The sequence below is a fragment of the Rhinolophus ferrumequinum genome, chromosome 5 (genome assembly GCF_004115265.2).
Source record: "Rhinolophus ferrumequinum isolate MPI-CBG mRhiFer1 chromosome 5, mRhiFer1_v1.p, whole genome shotgun sequence".
Lineage (NCBI taxonomy): Eukaryota > Metazoa > Chordata > Mammalia > Chiroptera > Rhinolophidae > Rhinolophus > Rhinolophus ferrumequinum.
In genome coordinates this window covers 15,919,532-15,942,404 of record NC_046288.1, presented here as the reverse complement: position 1 = coordinate 15,942,404, position 22,873 = coordinate 15,919,532, and the positions used below count along the sequence as shown (strand labels likewise).

Here is a 22,873-nt window from a genome sequence, read left to right as displayed (position 1 = left end):
TATGTCTATTTATTTAGAATAGCTTTTTTTTTTAAATCAATGTTTTGTATTTTTCAGCATACAGGTCCTATATGTGTTTTATTAGATTTATACATTAAATATTTCAGTTTTTTGAATGATAATAAATGGCAATGTAATTTAATTACCTGTGTGCACATATTCATTGATAGCATATAGAAATACAACTGATTTTCATATGTTTATCTTGTTTCCTGCAACCTTGATGAATTTACTTATTTTAGGAGTTTGTTAGATTCCTTGGGATTCTTTATGAAAATAATTATATTATCTGCAAATAGGGTTAGTTTTATTTATTTCTTTATGAGCTGTATATATTTTATTTCCTTTTATTGCCCTGGCTAGAACTTCCAGCATTATGTTGAATAGAAATGGTGAGAATAGACACCCTAGCCTTGTTCCCAATCTATAATGCTAACTGTAGGGTTTTTTCTTTTGTTTTGTTTTTAATTAAAGTTTATTGGGGTGACAATTGTTAGTAAAGTTAAATAGGTTTCAGGTGTACAATTCTGTAATACATCATCTATATATCACATTGTGTGTTCACCACCCAGAGTCAGTTCTCCTTCCATCACCATATACTTGATCCCTTTTACCTTCTTCTACCACCCCCTTCTCCCCAACCCTCTGGTAACCACTAAACTATTGTCTCTGTCTATGAGTTTTTGTTTCTTCATTTGTTTGTCTTGTTCCTTTGCTGTTTTCAGTTTTATAATTAGAAATCATATGGTTTTCGACTTTTTCTTTCTGACTTATTTTGCATAGTATTATAACCTCAAGATCCATCCATGTTGTCTCAAATGGCACTATTTCATCTCTTATGGCAGAATAATATACCATTGTGTATATATACTACAGCTTCTTTATCTCTCTTTATTCATCAAGGAGGTATCCCTCCAGTTCTGTTTCTCTGGGAGTTTTTTTGTTTGTTTGTTTTTTTGTTTTTTACCATGAATGGGTTGAATTTTGTCAGAGCTTTTCCTTCATCGATTTGATATGATTATGTGATTTTTTTTCTTTAACTTAATATGGTGGATAACATTGATGGGTTTTTTAATATTTAACCAGCCTTATATTCCTGAATAAACTCCACTTGGTCATGGTGTATAATTAGTATTGTTGAGTTCTATTTGCTAATATTTTATGTATTGCTAATATTTTAATGTATTGTTGTGTTCTATTTGCTAGTATTTTGTTAAAGAGTTTTACATCCACATTCATATGGGATATTGGTTTGTAGTTTTCTTTTTTAGTGCTGTCTTTGTCTGGTTTTATATCAGGGTAATACTAGCCTTATAAAATGAATTGAGAAGTGTTCTTTCCTCTTTTATTTTCTGGAAGAGAATGTGTACAAATGGTATTAATTCTTCTTAAATCTTTGGTAGAATTTTCTAGTGAAACCATCTGGGACTGGAGATTTCTATTTTAGGGGTTTTAAATTACAAATTTAACTTTCTCAATAGTTATAAAACTATTCAAATATGAAATATAAGACTATTTCATATTGAATGAATTGTGTAGTGTTTTTTGATGAATTAGTCTATTTCATCTAAGTTGTTCAAATTTATATATGTAGAGTTGTTCTAGTATTCCCTTATTATTCTTTTTACATATTTATGTTCTGTATTGATTTCTTCTGTTTCATTCCTGATATTGGTCTTTTTTCTGTTCTCTTTTTTTTCAGTCTTGCTAGAGGTTTGTCAATTTATTGATATTTTTCAAAGAAACAGTTTGTTTCAGTAATTTTCTGTACTGTTTTTTATTTACAATTTCATTGATTTCTCCTCTTTATTATTTTCTTCTTTCTGCTTGTTTTGAGTTTATTTTGCTCTTCTTTTTCTAGGTTATTGAGATGAGAGCTCAGATTATTTGTGTGAAATTTCTCCTTTTTTCCTAAATACTAAATGTATGCATTTAGTGCTACAAAATTTTCTCTGGCACTATTTTAGCTATATCCCATAGGTTTTATAGGTTGTATATTCATTTTGATTATTTTCAATCTATTTTATGATCTCTATTGGCACTATGACTGGTGTATTATTTAGAAATGTGTTGTTTAGTCTTCAAGTGTTTGAAGATTTTTCATGTTACATTTTTTATTGATTTTTGAGTTTGTTTCCAGTGTGGTTGTAGAATACACTCCATATGATTTCAATTATTTTAAATTTATTTTTTTTATGGCCTAGGATATGGTCTATCTTGATATATGTTCCACAGGTACTTGCAAAGAATGTGTATAATGCTATTGTTGGGTGGAGTGTTCTATAAGTGTTGATTATATCCTGTTGGTTGATGGTATTTTTGAGTTCTTATGTATTCTTATTGATTTGGTCTAGTATTTCTGTCAAATGTTGGGAGGAGGGTGATGAACTCTCTAATTATAATTGTGAAGTTGTCTACTTTTTCTTGTCAGTTCTATCCAGTTTTACTTCTCATATTTTTCAGCTCTGTTATTTGGTACTAGTACCATGAACACTGTTGAGCATCTCCTAGCCCTTGGGTGTGGATAAGCAAACTAAATGACTAGTATGGCGACTCTGGGTGAATTAGAATTTTTTTTTTATTTTATTCCCGTCCTCCTAACCCCTACCATTTGACAACCATCAGTTTGTTCTCTATACCCATAGGGCTGTTTCTGTTTTGTTTTCTTGTACTTGACAAAACTGTTAGCAAGACTACATATCTTCTAGAAATGAGAGGATTCTTTCATGTCTTGTTGCATGACTTGTTGAATAGGAGTGGTGATGGTGTCCTTGTCTTATTTATGATTTTAAAGGGAATATTTTTAATGTTTCCTCATTTAGCATGATATTTACTGTAGGCTTTTGGTAGATATATTTGTCAGGTTAAGGAGGTTTCTCTTCTTTTCCCAATTTACTAAAAATTGTTTTGTTTGTTGTTTTTTTTAAATCATGAATGGGTGTTGAAATCTGTGAAATGTCTTTCCCAAAACTGTTAAGAAGATCGTATGGTTGTTCTGTTTTCATCTGTTAATGTGACAAATTGCAATGATAGATACTCAAATGTTGAATCATTCTAGAATACTTGGTATAAGCTCCGCTTTGTCATGGTTTGCTATTTTTCTCCTAGGATTTTCATATCTTGCTGTTTTCTTTCTTCAGGATTGATTTTGGGGAGAATTAGCAGTCATACACCTTCAGTAATTTGAAAGGAACTGAACTGACGTAAAAAGTAACACTCTTGACAAGTTTTGAAACTGAAGTGTTAGTGTTGCTTATGCTCTCTGAACCTTGGTCTCCTTATGTGAAAATTGGGTTGCAATAATGCCTGCCACGTGTGGTTGTAAATCAAATGAGATAAAAATAAGTCAATTGCCTCACATAGTGCCTTCAGAACTCTAAAATTATTCGAAGTAGCCAATCCTAAGTCTGCTTAGCCTGCTTACCCTGCCCCACCCATTCCTTCTCCTGAAAACCACAGTAAAGACTCACCTATATTTTTCCCTTGCTTCTTCTGCCTCCTGACCAACCCTGGGGCTTCCCCATATGGCCCTGTGTGTTCACCTGCCATGCATCCTGTTTCTAATGATCTGTGAGTATAAAATCTTCTTCCTTTGATACAGTCATTTCCATGTGTGCCATGTCTTACCATACCTGAGTAAAACAGATCCTGGGTATATTTCAAAACCATATTGATGACATTTGTCAAGGCTTAGTGTGCTTCCAGTCCAGGAGGCTGAATGTAAGAGAGTGCTAGTTGTTTGGGGCCCTCCTTACTATGCTGTTCTGTATGATGGAGGGCATTCCAGACATGTACTTGTTATCCCTTCATTTTGGGTTTTTATTCTGAATTCTTGTCTCCTTTACTAACAGGGTAATTTTGACTGCAAAAATTTAGAAGGAAATCTGAAGATGCCTTTTTTTTTTACTCTGAGACCTGAGAAATGGTTCCAAGATTTTTGAATTTTATGGAGCATAGAAATTAAACAACATAAAGTTCTCCCTGGTTTTTATTAGTCAAGTGAGGTCCTCTAGTTTTGCCACACAGCATACTCACAGAAGCTTCTTTGTCTTATAACATTGAACATACTTTAAATCAATTAATTTAGCTTTATAAGAAACTACCTCTTCCTCATTATAAGTAAAAGTAGTGTCATTGTTATGCAAATGCTTCTTCAGAATAAGTTCTCTCCCTACCCTGTAAACAGATAATGACCCTATAAACCCTTAGAGAAATATTGTATATTCTTCTCTCCTCGGAGTGGTATCCCCATTAACACTTCACACTGTTTTATATTTCTAAGGTGCCAAGGGAGATGGCCCAAGATACCTTAACAAAATATATAGGAGTTAGGATGGTAAATAATAAATTCATATTCCACCTGCATCAAAACCCAACCAAAAACTAGTGAAGACTAAAACAAGACTGTAATCATTTTAACAAATCAAGTTTTCTCAATTTCGTATCTTTGAAACTTCACACGTATGTGTGTATAGATACAATGGTGTCACTCATGGTGAATAGAATCTAGAATCACAATACAATAATAGGTTATGCTGATTTTGAAATGACCTTTCTTCATGGAGTGGAATGAGAGGAGTAAAGCAAACAGATGAGTTTGCTTCTAAGAGTCTTTATAAAACAGTCAATATCTTAGAATTTCTTGACACAGAACTAATCCTTAACTTTCCAAGTCTTGATTTCAAGCCAAAGCACACAGATGTAATCCAGCCTAGAGTAGAGTTTCCCAGTGGAACAACTGCTGGCCTTTGGAATGGGTCATGGAAGTAACCTACAGGAATTCAAAGTATATCCTTCGGAGTCAGAAAAATGTGTATAGAGGGGATGTATGTTTGGTTCTTTAGTAATCTAATTGTTAGTGATTAAAAACCCTCATATTGAGTTAATCTGTTTTATGCATTAGGAATTCATATGAAAAAGTCTCTCTTACCCGTGTGCATTACTGTTTGCTAGGAGAAAATTATGAATAAGTTTGTGTTGATTATGGTATTATCATTAATGAGCTAGTAGAAAGTAGGAATAAAAAAATGCTTATCTGTTCTGAGATGAAGTTCAATTACCCCCAATTATTTTATATGCTGTTTAAACAGTTTATATGTTATGTTCTGATCCATTTTTAAAGAGGTTTCATGGGCCAATCGCAGTGCTGAATGAAAGTATATTGAAGGAAGAAATGATGAACTAGAGTATTCCTTGGAAAGAGATGAAATTTTGATTATATATCAGTTGGAGATTATTCTTTTATTATGAACATTATAAAGCTTGCGTGCAATTATTTATGCTGGTATTAAACAGTGTTTTATCCTCAATTTTTATTTAGTTTTCTTAAAACATGGTTATGATTTCTGCATTGTTAAATATATTCTAGTACATTTATAATCTGGAACGAATTACACAGATTTTCTACTAGCTATAGATTGATACAGAAGGATCACGCATTTTTTAAAAAATTAATTTTATTGGAGTGACAATGGTTAGTAAAATTGCATAGGTTTCAAGTGTACAATTCTATAATACATCATCTATATGTCAATTGTGTGCTCACCACCCAGAGTTAGTTCTCTTTCCATCACCATATATTTGAACCCCTTTACCCTCATCTACCACTCCCCACCCCCCCTTACCCTCTGGTAACCTCTAAACTGTTGTTTGTGTCTATGAGTTTCTTTGTTTATTTGTTTGTCTTATTCCTTTGTTGCTGTCAGTTTTATATCCCACATATTAGTGAAGTCATATGGTTTCTGACTTTTCTGTCTGATTTATTTTGCTCAGCATAATAATCTCAAGATCTATGTTGTCGCAAATGGCACTATTTCATCTTATGACAGAGAAAATTCCATTGTGTATATATTCCACATCTTTATCCAATCATCTATCGAAGGACACCTTGGTTGTTTCCATGTCTTGGCCACCGTAAATAAAGCTGCAGTGAACATTGGAATACATACATCTTTACAATTAAATGTTTTCAGATTTTTTGGTTAGATGCCCAGGAGAGGAATTGCTGGGTCATATGGTAATTCTATTCTTAATTTTTTGAGGACCCTCCACACTGCCTTCCATAGCAGCAGATCATGCATTTTTTTAGGATGTTTTTTGTCTTTGAATACCAAACCAAAACTGTATAATTTACAACAAGATTATTATGTTAATTAAAAGTTTATAACAGACAATACATTTATTCATGCTTTTAAAATGTCAGCTTTCCCCCCCAGCAGAACCATACAAATTAAATTGATATGTTGCTTTATTCTTGTTGAGCAAATTAATGAAAATCACTTTTCTATAGTATAAAACAGTATTGATGAGACTTGAGGGGTTGATTCCAGTGACTCGTTCAAAGTACAGGCTGCGTTAGGGTTCCTGTCTTTTTCCTTCTACTCTGCCTCCTCTTTGCAATGAACTCCAATGTGATGTTTTAGTTTAACATTTTTGAAGTGATTTTATCCTTTCCTACAATGTATTTGATAGTTATGGGAACATTCTTCAACAAATGTGACAGTAGATACAAAAACTCATGTGATAGTAGATACAGAAACAATCTCCTCCTTTCAGTTGTGGAACCAAGAGAGGCTGTTTCTGTTGATGTGGTGTTTTTCAGCGTGCTTGAGCAGCTTCTGTGCTGCTTTGTTTTCTAGTCATTACTATAGTATACTGGCTTTTCCACCAAAACTTTATGACTGTGAACAAGGTATTTAATTTCTCATAGTCACAGGTTTCTTCTTTGTAAAAGAGAAGTACACTAGATGATTTCTAAGGAAACTTTGATTCTGATTCCTCTTACACTATGATTTCTCTGTGCTATGTTCTGAAAATAAACTCTAGAACATGACTACATAGGGCAGTGGTTTTACGTCCATTTTGTTCACTGCTGTATCCCCAATGCTAAGAACAGGGCCTGGTGCGTTGTAGACACTCAGATTTGTTGAATAAATGAACAAAAACACAACATAAGAACCTTCAATAAAAAGAAATGGATGGATTATATTCACATAATTTGGTAATATTTAAAAGTTAAAGTTTATCTGCACATTTTGAAAGGATTATAGTTTTCAAGTGCATTTAAAGACTGGCTGTTTATACATATATTTATTCAGCTGTGTAGTAACGGTAAGTCCGATTCTAACCCTCCCCTGGTAAAAATCCCTTAGTGGCTCTCCTTTGCCCTTTGGGTAAAGACTAAAACTTTTAACTTGTTTTAGAAAGCCTTCCTAGATCTGCTCCCTGCTTATTTTTTCAGCCTTCATCCACTCCCTCTTTTCTCTCCTTTCTTCCCTGCTCCCTCCTTCTCTTGCCCCTACATGCTCATACTTTTGGTTGCAGCTACACTAAACTTCTTTCAGGTCCTCGATGCCCTGCTCTCCCACCTTTTGCTCTTTCCTTCTCCCCACCTCCACCTTTATCTTTGCTTCCAAAGATAGCACCCTTTATTTCCTATATCAGCTCATCTGTGCATTATCTTATCATTTCTAGTTCAGTGTCTGTTTCCTCCAACCAGACTTAGGAAGCTTGCCGAGAGAGTCTCTCTGACTTATTCACCCTTACACACTGTTGTACCTACATTGCCTGGCACAGGCCATGGCCCATGGACTGTGGTGCACTGTCACCCACAGGCCCAGGATGCTGACGTTCCGGGCAAGCCACGATGCTTCTGTCTTTAGTGCTCTGTGACCAGTTCCACTCACAATTTATGAAAATAAACTCTAGTTAATGATACATAATTTGAGTAAGTGACAAATGTTATAAATAAGATAAGATAAAATAGGGCAAGTAGGATTTGGAATAGGAGAGCGTACCACTTTAGCTCAAGTGGTCAAGGAGGGAAGCCTTGAGCTGTGCAGAACAGAAATGGCATTTGGTAGGTGCTCAATAAATATTTGTTGAATGAACGAGATCTAATCAGTGAACATCTGGAGGAAGAGGATGCTAGCAAAGAGAATAGCAAATATGAAGGCCCTGAGTTGGGAACACACCTGACCCATCTGGGGGGCTGTAATCAGGCCATCATGGTTGAGGTCTGATGTATGAAACTGAGAAGGTGAGAGATGAATTTGAAGATACAGGAATGCACCAAAGTATATTCGCCTGTTGGCCAAAATAAAAAAGTTAGATTTTACTGTAATGGTAAAATCTAAAATGGTAAAAAGCACGGAAGGGTTTTGAGCAGAGGAATAATATAATCTGGTAGCTTTAGGATTAAAGCTACCTAATCCTATCATCGGTTCTTGCTTGGGCCATGCAGTAGCCTCTCCCCCAGTCCTCAGATCCATTCTCTACAATGAGGCCAGAGTGATCTTTTAATATTGCAAACTTGATCAGCTCTATCTGTTGCTGAACACCCTTTAGTTGCCCTTGGAAAAAAGTCTACAACCCCTAATGTGGGGATTACTAGACCAGGCCTTGGATGATTTGAAATGAGCTGAGGGCAGTGTCAAACTAGATCTTTATATTCCATTTATACTTGTTTTCATTTCCTTGCAAAGGTCTCGAGTTCTCTTCTCAGGACCCCTAACCATGATGCAACTCTTACTCCATTCTTCAACTGGCTAATTCCGACTTGTTTTTCAGGGCTCACTGTCACATCCTCAGCTACCCTCTGACCTCCACCCGCACACCCAGACCAGGTTGGGTGTTATGCTCTCCCAGAGCTCCCATTCTCTGCTTTCGTCACCTCTGCAGGAGCATGCTCAGTTCTAGCTTCCCTGCTAGATTACTCGCTCCATGAGAGCAGGGCACTGGCGGTTGCTCACAGCTGTGGTTGCAGCACCTCATGGAGTGCCCAGCCCACAGGAAGTGCTCATATTCTGAAAGAATGAACAAACCTACAGGCTATTATGCTAAGTGAAATAAGTCAGACAGAGGACAAATACCATATGATTTCACTTGTATGTGAAATCTAAAAACCAAACAAACAATACAAAACAGAAACCGACTCTTAGATATAGAGAACAAACTGATGGTTACAAGAGGGAAGAGGGTTGGGGATGGGGACAAAAAAGTGAAGAGAAATAAGAGGTACAAATTTGCAGTTATAAAATTAATAGGTCACAGGGATGTAATGTACAGCATAGGGAATATAGTCAATAATATCATAATAACCTTGTACAGTGACAGATGGTTACTAGACTTATCATGGTGTTCACTTCATTAGGTATATTAATGTTGGATAACTATGTTGTACACCTGAAACTAATATAACATTGTATATTAACTATATTTTAATGAAAAACTGCTTTCCAGTATCAAGGGTCTATTTTAATATCCTTCTGTGTTTAGCTGCTTTTTCTTCTATTGAGATGAAGGTTAACGGGTAATTTTATTAAAGATGAGGTAATTGTTTAAAAAAGCAGTCAAGAGGGAAGATGACTATTGAAACCTCTGTGAATAATTCAATTAACCAACCTACCTTCAGAGCTCATTAAACTCTCCACTGATGGAAGCCATTATTCCCTGATGTGAAAAACTATGACTCAGATTGCTCTCTGTTTAAAATTAATTGAAAATGTTTGCCCGTTTTTTTATCATTGTATTTCTGTTAGAATACTGTGACTGTTATTGCAAACCCTGTGAGTAAGCTTAACTTCCCGTGCGTGCCTTGAAGAAACCATTTCTCTGAGTTTAGTCACAAGATAATGGTGTGCATTCACATTTCACCCTCAGTCTCTTAATTGCATGCCTTCCACTTGATTGAAATAGCACCATTATTCAACATTCAGCCATCTTTTAAAAATTAATGCTGTCTTCTTTATATTTTATTTGGCGATGAATATTTCCTGTTAGTTTCTAGTAGACTGCACTTGACATTTCATGCATGCCAAACCAAGGAATTTCTAAGATGTCATTCACAGTTGAGTAGTTCTGGTGAATAAAAAGTCAGGAGTTAACTGAAAGGACCATATCTTCATGTATAGAAGCCTCTTGAGACTTGAAGAAAGTTAATTCTAGCAGGTTATTGTTGTGTGTATATTCTTGGCCCGTAGTCTTCTTCAAACAGGACAATTTGTCATAACAATTTAATTTTTAAGGATACAAGATAATTTATCAAAAAAGGAGTTACATTTAGTATGTATTTGACATGTAGTTACTGACAATATTGAAACATTACATTTCATAGTAACAAAATGGATCTCTTCATAGGACAAATATTCTATTCTATTATTTGTTTCAATAGATTCCTTGAAGTATACAATATAAAAGTAGAATGTTTTGTTTTGTCTCAGTTTTATCATTGGTAAAATAGCTAGAGCCTATTCCTCCTTCTTTCTTTCCCAAGGATATAATGAACATCAAAAAAGATCTAGATTGGAAATAATACCTCAGGACAATTTAAACTAGTTTTTTGCCTTTTCAGTTATATAAATGATATACACGTAGAATGATTTAAAATCCAGCAACGTCTTCTTGGAGACAAATATTTAAAGAAGAGAGTTGAATAAAAGTGGCACAGTATAACAAAGTGACTGTCAATGGCTAATAGTGATGTACAAGGGACACAGTCTGATCTTGTTTAAACCAGTATGCTGAGAGCAAGTTTTATCTGCTTCATGAGTTAATGTGAATTTGTTTCACTCTTCACTCTATTACATTCTGTCTTACATGGGGCCCACATGTAAGCTTAATCAGAAAATAGAGGATATATTAAAGATTTGAAAAGAAAATCAACATGATAAGTTGAAAATAATTGACCTTCTGCGTAATTGATGCTCTGTGATGATTTGCATGGTGCAAGCATGGCGTGGTGTAGTAGAAAGATCACTGGGCTTAAAAAACCAGTTACTTGGGTATGAGCCCTGGTTTTGCCATTTAAAGACCCTTCTCTGACGATTTGTAAAGTGGAGCAGTGATAATGGCTTAGCTCATGAGGATCAAATGAGATATGAGAAGTTGTTTTGTAAATCCTGAGATACTTCTAAAACAGAATTTAGGGGTGGTATTTAAAAGTATTTTTTAGTATTATATTTTATTTACCTTTCACAAACGTTCCTCATGAAAAAAAGAAATAACCGGTTTTTGGGTGGTCCTGATTATTAAAAAGATGTTATGTAGCTGTTCTTACACTTAAAGGAAAAGACTAAGCGAGATGAAGTAGGTTTACCGTAGAGCACAAAGGGCTTAGATTACACATAAATAGGATCTACTAGCACTTAGATTTGCTTGAAACTGTAGTGTTTTTCTCAGGCATATATTCAAATTTTCTTGTAAGTGCCTTCAAAAATTAAAAATAGATTTTAATCTGTGTTGGGTTAGGTAGCATCCTGCTGAAGATGTAAAGGTGATTAATATTACCTTTCATGTTCACTTCTACCGCAAAAGTTGTAATCCACTTTATAACCAGTCTGAAAGTATTTATAGAATCTAAACTCCTCTTAAAAGTAACAAACCTAGTTGTACTTTATTTAAAATTTTTTTTTAATTTTTCAATTACAGTTGACATTCAATATGATATTAATTTCATGTCTACAGCATAGAGGTTAGACATTTATATAACTTATGAGGTGATCCCCCAATATGTCTAGTATCCACCTGGCACCATACACAGTTATTACAATATTATTAACTATATTCCCTGTGCTGTACTGTACATCCCCATGACTATTATAACTGCCACTTTGTACTTCTTAATCCCTTAACCTTTTCCACCCAGCCCCCAACTCCCCTCCCATCTGGCAACCATCAATTTGTTCTCTGTATCAATGAGTTTAACAAATCCTTTTTAAAAATGTCCTGCTAGTTTCAGTCTACAGAATTTCCGTGTAATTAAATTAATGACAGGAAGCTGGCATGGAAGTCATGGCTTAAAAATCTACATTAAAAAAAATTACTATAGCTGTAAGTCTCTAAGTAATCTATAGTAAAGTTTCTTATTTTATTCCTAAAAATCAAAATTCTTTACATCAGCATGTCATATGTCAGGGCATTACATGAGTTGGAGTGTTCAGTGTTTCAGTGGTATCAGGAATGCTGCACGACGTGTTGTTGACCTTTTCATATGAGAAAATGAAGCTACTGGCAATAGTTCTCCATACATGTATGCAAGTAGGTGAAGAAGACTAATGGACTTCTCACATAGGCTTCCTCCTATAGCTTATGAAAAAATGCTGACCTTTGATTTGTATGTGTGTGTGTAGTGTTACTACTCCAGCTGCTGATGACACTGCTATGTTTATCGAGCATTTAATATGTATCGGGCATTGTCCTAAGTGCTTTAGATATATTAGCACTGTCAGTTCTCATATCAACCCACTGAATGTGTACTATTACCATCCCCAATTCACAGAGGAAGAAGCCTGTCCAGGAAGATTCAATAACTCTCCTAGGGACAGAGGGCGGGAAGTGGCAGAACCAGACCCCGTGTTGTGTGGTTCTGTGAGACGACAATACTGCCTACCGTTAGTCTCCTCCCCGGCCTCTGTGTGCTTGCTCCTCGTCAGGGAAATGGAGAGTTTGTACAGTTGGCCAGGATAAAGAATGGCATAAAATACACTATCATGATGACAGTGTGGATTTCAGTTAACTTTTCTTGACGTATCAAATTTTTCAACATCAGGAATTGTGAAACTTCAATAGTGTGAAATGTGAATTGGATCAACGTTTCTGAGCATATTAGAGAAAGGCAGGGATCAATTCCCTCACTCAACTCAGACGCCAATATAGGAGTATGCGCATAAACCACCACACGACAGTACCAGAGCGACTGGGGGAAGGCTTGGGAGCAAGACACGGCAGTGCTGCCCGCGAGCATGACCGTGACTTCATCAGTGCTGGTTCTGCAGAGAAGCAGAATTCGTTCATGCGCGTTAACTTGGTAATTTCAAATGACTATGTATGACGTGGGGGTCAGTAGAGTGTGTTTAGGAAACTGTTTTGGACCGGAAGTAGGTATTAGAAACTGTCACACATACCTAGACAATCAGAATTGTTTATATCAAAACAAATTTCGAGGAAACATGGCCTGACTTGGCATCAATGTTAGAGACCATGTGTTTCTTCTAAAATGTTTTACGAGGAAAGAGCCAGAGAGGACAAGCCCCAAGTGACTTAAGTATATGTGAACAAATCAGTATTATATGAAAAAAATATTCAATATAATTAAGTGAATTCATCTAATGTATTACAAACCCTTGAACATAATGAATTATATGACAGTATCATTCATAGCAATAGTCATGGTCATAACAACCATACAACCACTCACATTTATTGTGAGTCAGGAAGTGCTTTATGGGCATTATCTTATTTAACCCTTACAACACCCTGTGAGTGCTATTATTACCTCCATCTCACAGATGAGAAAACGGGAAAAGAAAGCCTTAGTGATGTATGTGCGCAAGGTTACCTAACTAGCAAGCATCATTCATTCATTCAGTCTTTACTGAGTGTACCTACCATAGGCCTGGCACTATTCTAGGTAGTAGGAAATTACCAATGCGTAAAACGAAGTCCTGATTTTGTAGAAGGACCTTACTGTCTATGAGGGCCACAGACAACTCACGTATCAACATGGAAACACATAAGTCAGATGGTAACAAGGATTATTAGAACAGTAAGGCCCAGTAATGGAGGGCTAAGTTATGGTGCTGGGATGGGCTGTCCTCACTCTTTAAATACAGGCTAGGAAGAAGGACCTCTGTAACAAGGTGATATTTCAGTAGACTCCTGGAGAGAAAGCGGGGTATTGTAGGAAGAGCGTTTACTGGCAAAGGAGGAGAAGACACCCCTGTGCTTGGAGGGCCTGAGGAAGACCAAAGAGGCCACGGGCCTGCTGGGGATGAGGAGTGAAGGATCCGAGTTTGAACTTAGATTTATCTGACTCCAGAGCCCACATTTTTACCACCACACTAATCTGATGGGGCAACCACAGCATTACCGAAGCTCCTGGGATGTTGGAGACACTATTATTTTCATGGAAAAGAGGAGGACAGTACAGTTCTATTCTAGAAGTTCTGCATACAGAGTTGAGAGTATGTGAGAAATCCCTATGGTTTGGGGTGAGGTGCTTTGGAAAATAAAAAGTAGGGAACAATTGGGGGCTATAAATTTGAGAAACTGGGAATATAGCTCCCCTGCTCAAAAATTTTTAATGGTTCTCCACTGCCTTCAGAGCTTTGGAGAAATTAAGTAACTTTCCCAAAACCCCACAGGAAATAGACCTAGTTTTGAATGAGGAAAAAGACTGGTCATCTCCTTCGCAGATGAACTGCTAAGCTATGTGACTCTTCTCAGAATGTGGCATCCGTCATACGCTCCTTGGCAACCTGTCACCTACAGAACGAAGTCAGGAAGCCTTGACAAAGAATGCAGGACGCTCGGAGGGTAGCTCCCACCTTCTCTTTTGCCCTCAATTCTACTGGCCGTCCCCTGGCACCTTAACATGGAGCAGAGCAGTACTGCTTAGTGTCACATACCCAGGATTTTGCAAATCCTGAAACGTCCTTCTTCCTCTTGTTTTGTGAAGAAGATTTTCCGTCTTCTTTCAAGACTTTCTTTGCCATTCTCACTTCGCAGATCAGGTTATAACTTCTTTCCTTGGCTGCTTTTGGAGTTTTTGTGTCTGAACTTGCTCCTATTTCCAGTAGAAATTATTCTCTGAGACCTCGTCCCCCCAGCCGGGATTAGGGCCCCTCCTCTGAGCTGCCACAGAAACACGTGTGATCGCTGAGCATGCCTCGTATCACACCTCTTTGCAATCATTTCTTTGCTTATAAATCTGCCTCTTCTTCCAGACTGTAAGTCATTGGAAACTTAGGCCTTGTTTTTTATCAGTATCCCAACCACTGAGAACAGGGATTGACATGCAGTTTACCTGCTTATTTAAATTAAACTCAGAATATCAGATGTAGCGTTATGATGACAGTTTTGATCAGATCAAAACAAGTGGAATATGTTGAGCAGCGATGTTAGGTCACTCAGACAAAAATATATTAGATGACAATAAAAACAACTACTATTTAATGAAAGATTAGTATGTGTCAGACATTAAACTCAGTGCTGAAATACATCAAATTCAAACTTGAAAGATATGCCTTATTGGATATAACTTTCGAGCTAAATTAGTATCTTATTAGATACACCTTTTAAAACTGAACTTTAAAAATGCCTGCATTTTCAAAGTATTGCTAACTGAATACTAAGAGATGTTAGTGGAGCTTTAAGTGGAGGAAAAAGTCCTGGAAAGAGGACAAAAGTCAACTTTGTTTCTTTATATTCAGTTTTTAAAACATTACTACAAATGTGTGTGTTTGGCTACATGTAGAGGTCTTCCGGAAAGAACACTGTACTCATTGATAGTTCGGACATGACACATTGGGTGAAACAGAGGGCTGTTAGAGAAGTGAGCCCAGATGAGACTCTGCATAATACAGTATTTCATGCTGTCATCAACAGTTAATTGTGAATGCTTCAGTAAGTGCCATCCTTCCAACCTAAGGCCCAAAGTGGGATACTTAAGACCCTGGTTGCTTAGCCTAATTCTTGATTTTCCTTCAATAGAAAAATCTACTCATTAGGAATTCTCATTGCTAATTGCTTTGTGTTTCCCAGACAAGTGTATTATCTCAAATTGATATGCTTATAATCATTAATAAATCATTTTAGACATGTATTTAATTTTGACTTACATAACATTTATGTGTTACTGTAGAAATGTTGAACTATATTCTAAAATACTTTTAAATGCAAAATCTGAAAAAAGTATCTATATACTTTTCCCACACTTCTCAAAGCACAATATAGCTTTTATTCCTTTTCTGTGAGTGTGTTTTTGGCTTGATTTTATTGTCTCCTTAATTTCTCAATATTTTGTGCTGATTAAAATGGATTAGGTAGTCTTTAATCCTAACGCTTAGAGTCTATCAGTAGGAAAGACTACATTAGTGTTCAAAAAAGATATTTAAGAAATGATTTTGCTTTCAACCCTTTCTATTATCCAGTAGAAATGTATTCTAACGCTTTGTATGATTTTACTGCAGTGACACCGCAGCCAAAGCCCTGTGGGAAGCCTTATTGAACACCAAGCACAAAGAGGCAGTGATGGAAGTCCGGAGACATCTAGTGGAAGCAGCAAGCAGAGAAAACCTGCCAATCAAGATGAGTATGGGTAAGTGTATGCACTTCACCCAGGGTAGACAGCATCTGCAGGCGTTCTGAGGGAGTTCATTTAAGCCTGCTCTAAGTGGTGAGCTAACCCAGCCAGAATGGCATCTGGGTCAAATACTGAAGTATTTGTAAACTGTTCAAAGGGCAAGTAGGGAATACGGCGTACGTACATGCTGCCCATGGGGCTCAATGACCCCTTAGACTCAATTTTGGGAATCTAGGAGGGTCCTTGTTTACAAAGAATAATTCTTTTAGTTTCTTTCGTTGATCTAGAAGTATTGAAATTGGTCTGGACCACCTTCCCTTCATTCTATTCCACCCCTACTCCCCTCTCTCCTTTTTAAAAATCTTCCCTCCCTTCTTAATGTGGATGAAAACTCTTTTAGTGGTTTTGAATTAATGAATGAACTACGTTGCTGACAAAACAATTGAGCAATTTTACATGCTTTGGCCTGGCCCCTCACCTTTAGAGTGGTCTAACTGTCCAGTCACATAAGTATTATCCCTTTTCACCAGGGTATTTATTACATATCTCATTTTTCTCATTTCTCATTTTTGTTTTTCACATTCAGCTTTATCTTTAGTATTAGAAGAATCTGGCTGCAATGGAATTTAAGTTTTAAATACCTTTTTTCTTTTGAATAAAAAGTCAGAGAACTAACATTTTGATTTTGGAAAAGGAATTTGATGTTTTACTTTTTTAAATTAAATAATTTTGTTAATATGGAAATACTCAAATATAGATATTGAATCTGGTTATTAGGTAGAATTTACTTTTGAATCTGGTTATTAGGTAGAATTTAAACTTGCAAAAGTTTATTTCTTTATCTTAAAAATGTTTCTCTCTTATAATCTGCTCTTAGATGTCCAATAAATGCAGAGGGTGCCAAAAAAATGTATACATATTTTAAGAAAGGAAAGCTGTATTAAAATTTTAATATTCAATATATACTAATAACAAAAGATGAATACAAGTCACATTTGACTTCTGCAATTATAAGAGGTGCTCAAAGTGGTTACCATCAGAGTCCATACACTTCTGATTACGGCGAACTGCTGCTTGAGCAATGTTGACCAGTGTCCACCTGTGTACATTTTTTTGGCACCCCCAGTATTAGTACATTTTACTGGATGGGAAAATTTTTCTTTGCTGAGATTTCTAGCCCCCAAATCAAAATATCAAGTTGAAATAGAAGGACAAAATTTGGGAAGTAAGCGAATGTAGATGAACCTAGAAGGAAAAATGTTAACAGGGTCAATATGAAATAAAAGTCATAAATCTTAGTGTGTTAGGTGACTATATATGAGGGCTTTAAGGAACAAAATGATGATACAAGTGAAAATACCACTTCTTGAGTACTTACAATGTGCCAGGTCTTTTTCTAACTCTTTACATGTGTTATTTAATTCTGACAGTAATTCTGGTAAGATAGGTACCATTACTATCCCGTTCTTCAGATAATGGAAACTGGAATCAAGAAAAATTAAGTTGTGCAAGGCTACACATCTGATAATGCATAGGACTGAAATTCAAACCCATGCGTTCTGATGTGAGAGAATATGTTCTTTATTTGTAAAATCATCCTCATTTTATACAACCAATACCAGAAGTCCTAGTATTGTTTCAGGGTAGAAATAAAGCTGCTACTTTGAGACCACCCTGGCATTTGACTATTAATTCTAGTTCCTTCCTTCCTTCCTTCTTTCCTTCCTTTTTTTTTTTTTTAATTTCCATAGTTCTAGGTGCGCATGAAGAACAAGCGTGTTTACCTTGCAGAGTTCCTTATCCAAGAGTATGTTGAAATAATAGTAGTTCATTTCATCATTCAAGAAAAGTAGGAATGTTCCTACCCATAAAAAAAGAAAGAAAGAAAAGTCGGAATGAACAAAGGGTCTTGGTGATAAGGTTAATTTATATTGTGCTTCAGTGATAAAACCTTATGATGCTATCACAGAGCATAAATCAGTTTTTGTTGCTCATTTCAGGACTCTTGAAAGATCAACACACTTTTCTAAAGGGCTGCATCTTTTAAAAATAATCAGAGCTAGGAAAAACAAAAACGATGGGTAACCCCATAAGGATTTAAATTTAAATGTTTGAGTTTTCTGTTGACCAAAAAAAATGTAGGTAAAATGGTTTGCTTTATCCCCAAACTCCATACGTGGTATGGGAGAGGGTGCGGAGAAGGGGGAGAAAAAGAAGAAGAAAAGAAACAGACAATTGTTAGCAAATTTTTGTTGTAAAAGGGCCAAAAAGATTGGCCCAAATCACAATCTATCCATGTGCCAACTATAATTTAGTAAAAAATAACACCGTGTGGCTAGCTACCCATTTCTGTTTCATATCACTAGTCAGAATACTAGTCAGAATTTCTGGTGTGTCTCTTTCCGTATACCAACAGATATATAACCATTAGCAGTAAGGAAAAGAGCTGGAATTTAAACATAATAAAACATTGGTATTTGAAAAGTGCTTATCATATAGCTCATCATAAAAAAGAAGTTATGCTCTGTTATAATACATGCCTGGAATATTTTTTTCTAGCAGCATTTAAAATTATGAAATGTATTTTGAACCATGCACTGTTTTCCCAACCCCTGCTGTAAATTCTACTGAAGTATACATTTTTCTGACTGTGATAGAGGCTTCTAGTATTTTTGTGACATTCAACAGAGATTTTAATTCTAGATTGATGATCCATGCGTGTTTAAATTCACTGAAAGGGATCCCATGATTGAAACCTCAGATCTTAAATATAAAATTTCTCAGTAGAAGGCAATATTAAAACATTATGAGCACCTGGAGAAATAAACAGCATTCTGTTAAAGGAAAAAGTTTAATTGCTAAAACAATCCAAAGAACTTTTATTTATGTAGATTATATCTATTGATATCTGTGAGATAGATAGATAGATTAGGCAGGTAGATTGAAAGAAAATATCACATTAGAAATTCAAGCAGGGACAAATTTTAAAGTATTCATTAAGTAATATAAAAATATTATAAGAAACTTACTGCATGTTAACATGAATAACATATTTTTGTAAAATAACTTACTTTCTAAAATAAAATAAAGTAGTGAGAACAGTGGCACTGTTTTACATTTTTGCACATTTCTAAAGTTTGGTTTAATAGAAGACAGCTAACAGCTATATTCTCATATCTGCTTCATTCAGAATATAGTGATTATTATTTTGAATAAAGTATATAAAGAAAATCTGACCTTACAAAGATATGTAGTTTGAAAAGGAAGGAATATTTTAATAAATTTTGAGAAAGTTTCAGATACTCTTCTTTGATACAATACCAACTTTACAAGAGGTAATTTCTTATAGGTTAATTGCAATGTAGAATATGAAACCATATCATTGAATTTTCTGTTACATTAAAAATCATTGGTTTCTTTTGCACTTTGAATGGATCTTTTATACATAAATTATTTTATATCATTGTGCATGAAGCACTTGGAAAGTATTGGTTCTCTAAATTGTGCAGCGCTTCCAAATGTTGACCCCTATTATACAATATAACAAAACCACATTGGTTCATATCCCCACTGATATCATTAGAAAATCTGTAAGTACTGGGAATGTGAAAATATAGGGGTGGATATGAGTTTCCCAAAATTATAATTTTCACATGAAAACATGACTTTTGTCATTTACAATACAAACTGTCAATTGTTTTCCTTGAAGTGACAGGCTCTTTTCATGCATTTTTTGGAAAAAATGTGTGAGGAACCATAGTTTTTCAATTGTCTCTTCCAGTAAAAATTGTATGCCATTAAAACAGTGTGGACACTTTGGTTGTTTCCATGTCTTGGCCACCGTAAATAAAGCTGCAATGAACATTGGAGCACGCGTGTCTTTATGGATAAATGTTTTCAAATTTTTTGGATAGATACCCAGGAGAGGGATTGCTGGGTCATATGGTAATTCTATTCATATTTTTTTGAGGAACCTCCACACTGCCTTCCATAGTGGCTGCACCAGTCTGCATTCCCACCAACAGTGTATGAGGGTTCCTTTTTCTCCACAGCTTGTCTAACACTTATTATTTGTCTTGTTGATGAGAGCCATTCTAACTGGTGTGAGGTAATATCTCATTGTGGTTTTTATTTGCATTTCTCTGATGATTAGTGATTTTGAGCATCTTTTCATATGTCTATTGTCCATCTGTATGCCCTCTTTAGATTTTTGAATGGGTTTCTGCTAACGGTATTTTTTTTATCACGCTCCAATACCTAGTACGTGACTTTGTAAAACAAGTTTTCCAGGAATACAAATGCAGAGGGTGTCCAAAAATGTATACACATTTTAAGAAAGGAAGAAAACTGTATTAATTGTAATACTCAATATATGCCAATAACAAATGATGAATTACAAGTCACGTTTGACTTCTGCAATTACAAGAGGTTCTCAAAGTGGTTATCATCAGCATCAGACACTTCTGATTATGGCTAACTACTGCTTGAGCATAGATAACATCTCTTAAATGTGTATACATTTTTTTTGGCACCCCCAGTATATGACAGCAAAGACACCCATACTGACATATAGACAAAGGCAACTCTATTACCACTAAACTATTGGTTGGTAGGCAGTACCATCAGAGAAAATTCCAAATGTTCACTAACATAAGAGAACCAGAATCTTGTGTATGAAAGATGGTTTAGGAGTTTGTAAATACTGTACAAAAGGCTCATAGTGTAGACTGAGCACATAGGTTTATATTCTCGCCTCATTGCATCAGAATGACAGAAAAGAGTAACAAAGGTTCGGAGCACACAACAACAAAGAGTGGTGAGATAGTCCACAAGCAGACAAAAGATTTCGAACACTTTTTGCCCCCATCTATTGGTTATCTTTGTAACTTACATTATATAAACTTTTTTTGTTCTGTCAACTACAAATGACATCCTACACCTTTTCATGTTCTAAGAAGAGGATATTAGCCACCCCCACCGTTCCCTTTACTTTTTATTTCCCCTTTCATCTTTCAAATCATCTTTACTTTTGCTTCATAGTGAAAAACTTTTATATTTAGAATTAGCCAGCTGGACTCCGTGTAGATGATGCCATTTTGTTGGGAACATCCAAAGCATCATAGTCAGGAGCCAATCGAGCACATGCCTTCTTCTCTCCAGCAGGCCTGATCAGGGGGCTGACCTTGGCCACGTCAATGTCACAGAGCTTCTTCACAGCCTGTTTGATCTGGTGCTTGTTGGCCCTGACATCCATCCACAATGAACACAAGTGTATTGTCTTCTCTCTTCCTCATGGCTGACTCAGTCGTTAGGGGGATTTGATGATGGCAGAGTGGTCAAGCTTGTTTCTCCTGGGGGGTGTTCTTCCAAGGAGCTGCAGTGTCTTGGGCAGTCGGAAGGTGGGTGACGTGCAGATCTTCTTTTTTTGTGGCTGTGGACGCTTTTCAGCTCAGCTTCTTTGCATTTGAAGCCTTTGCTTTGGCTTTGGCTTTGGGAGCAGAGGGTCTTCCTTCTTCGCTTTCAGCGCCATCTTCGTGAAAAAGCAAATCGTCTTTATTTTAATTTTTATCTGGCCAAAATTGATAGCATTTATATTTTGTTCTGTAACTATAATTTAGTTTTACGTGCTTATTCTATAGTTTGATTCAAAAAGTTCACCATCAATCAATAGTGTTTGCATCATTATGAACTGTATAACTATTAAAGACAGAGTCAAATTAAAATTCTGTGCTATGATTACATTTCCTATGCGTATTATATGCTTTGCACCTAGAATGCTCGGTGGCCTTGGAGGCAGGGGGTGCAGTGTATTATCTGCCTTAATCAAAGCTTCCAAGTATTCTGATCTTAAATATACTGCCTTATCTCCAGACTCAGTGTGTTTTGTCGTTTTTTTCCTTCCCTCCCTGAATACTTTACTACCAAACACCTTCATTTTTCAGGTCCATTTGGGTGGATGGTTCTTCAGGTCTTTCTACACAGCCAGCAACCTGGAACTCCCTTTATTGCTATCTTCTGTGGGCACACTGTTTACATCCCAGACTTTTCTTTCTTGGTGTACTCCTTCTTTTGCTGGATATCCTCAACTAACTTCCTCAGAAATATATGCAGAAACAAAGTTCTTTTATGTCTGAAAAGGCTTTTTATTGCCCTCAAAGTTGAATAATAGTTTATCTGGGTCTAGAATTCTTGGTTAAAACAATACTTTGCTTCTCTATCTTCTGGTTTTCAGGTTGCTGACAAGGAATGTGAGCTACTCTCCTGTTCCTTTGTAGGTGGAGCTTCTTTTTTCCTTCTTAGAGCTCTTAGATCTTCTCATTCTGTTGTGCTCTGAGGACTCACAGGAATTATGTCTAATTTAGAGGATTTTTATTCTTTCTACTTGCTTCTCAGAAGGCAATTTGATTTCTTCATATCTGGGAAAGTCTCACATTCTTTCTTTTTTTTTATTTATTTATTTTATTTTATTTTTTTAATTTATTGGGGTGACAATTGTTAGTAAAATTACATAGATTTCAGGTGTGCAATTCTGTATCACATCATCCATAAATCACACTGTGTGTTCACCACCCAGAGTCAGCTCCCCTTCCATCACCATACATTTGATCCCCCTCACCCTCATCCCCCACCCCCCAACCCCCTTACCCTCTGGTAACCACCAAATTACGTTCCCCAGATTAATTTTCAAACCCGTGGCCATCCTGTGGTCACCAACTGCCCTCCAATCCCCTCACCCTACCCCCCACTCCCCACCCCTCCCGCCCATCTAGCAACCCTCAGTTTTTCCTCTTT

The 22,873-nt window shown here is 36.0% G+C and overlaps 1 protein-coding gene across 1 annotated transcript in view; it reads left to right on the top strand.

Annotated features, from left to right (window-relative positions):
* Positions 1 to 22,873, top strand: part of SCFD2 (sec1 family domain containing 2) — a 374,115-nt gene that overhangs the window by 15,962 nt on the left and 335,280 nt on the right. Inside the window, exon 3 of the mRNA XM_033106522.1 lies at positions 15,969 to 16,096. Coding sequence (XP_032962413.1) covers positions 15,969 to 16,096 — 128 coding nt within the window. The remainder of the gene's footprint in view (positions 1 to 15,968; positions 16,097 to 22,873) is intronic.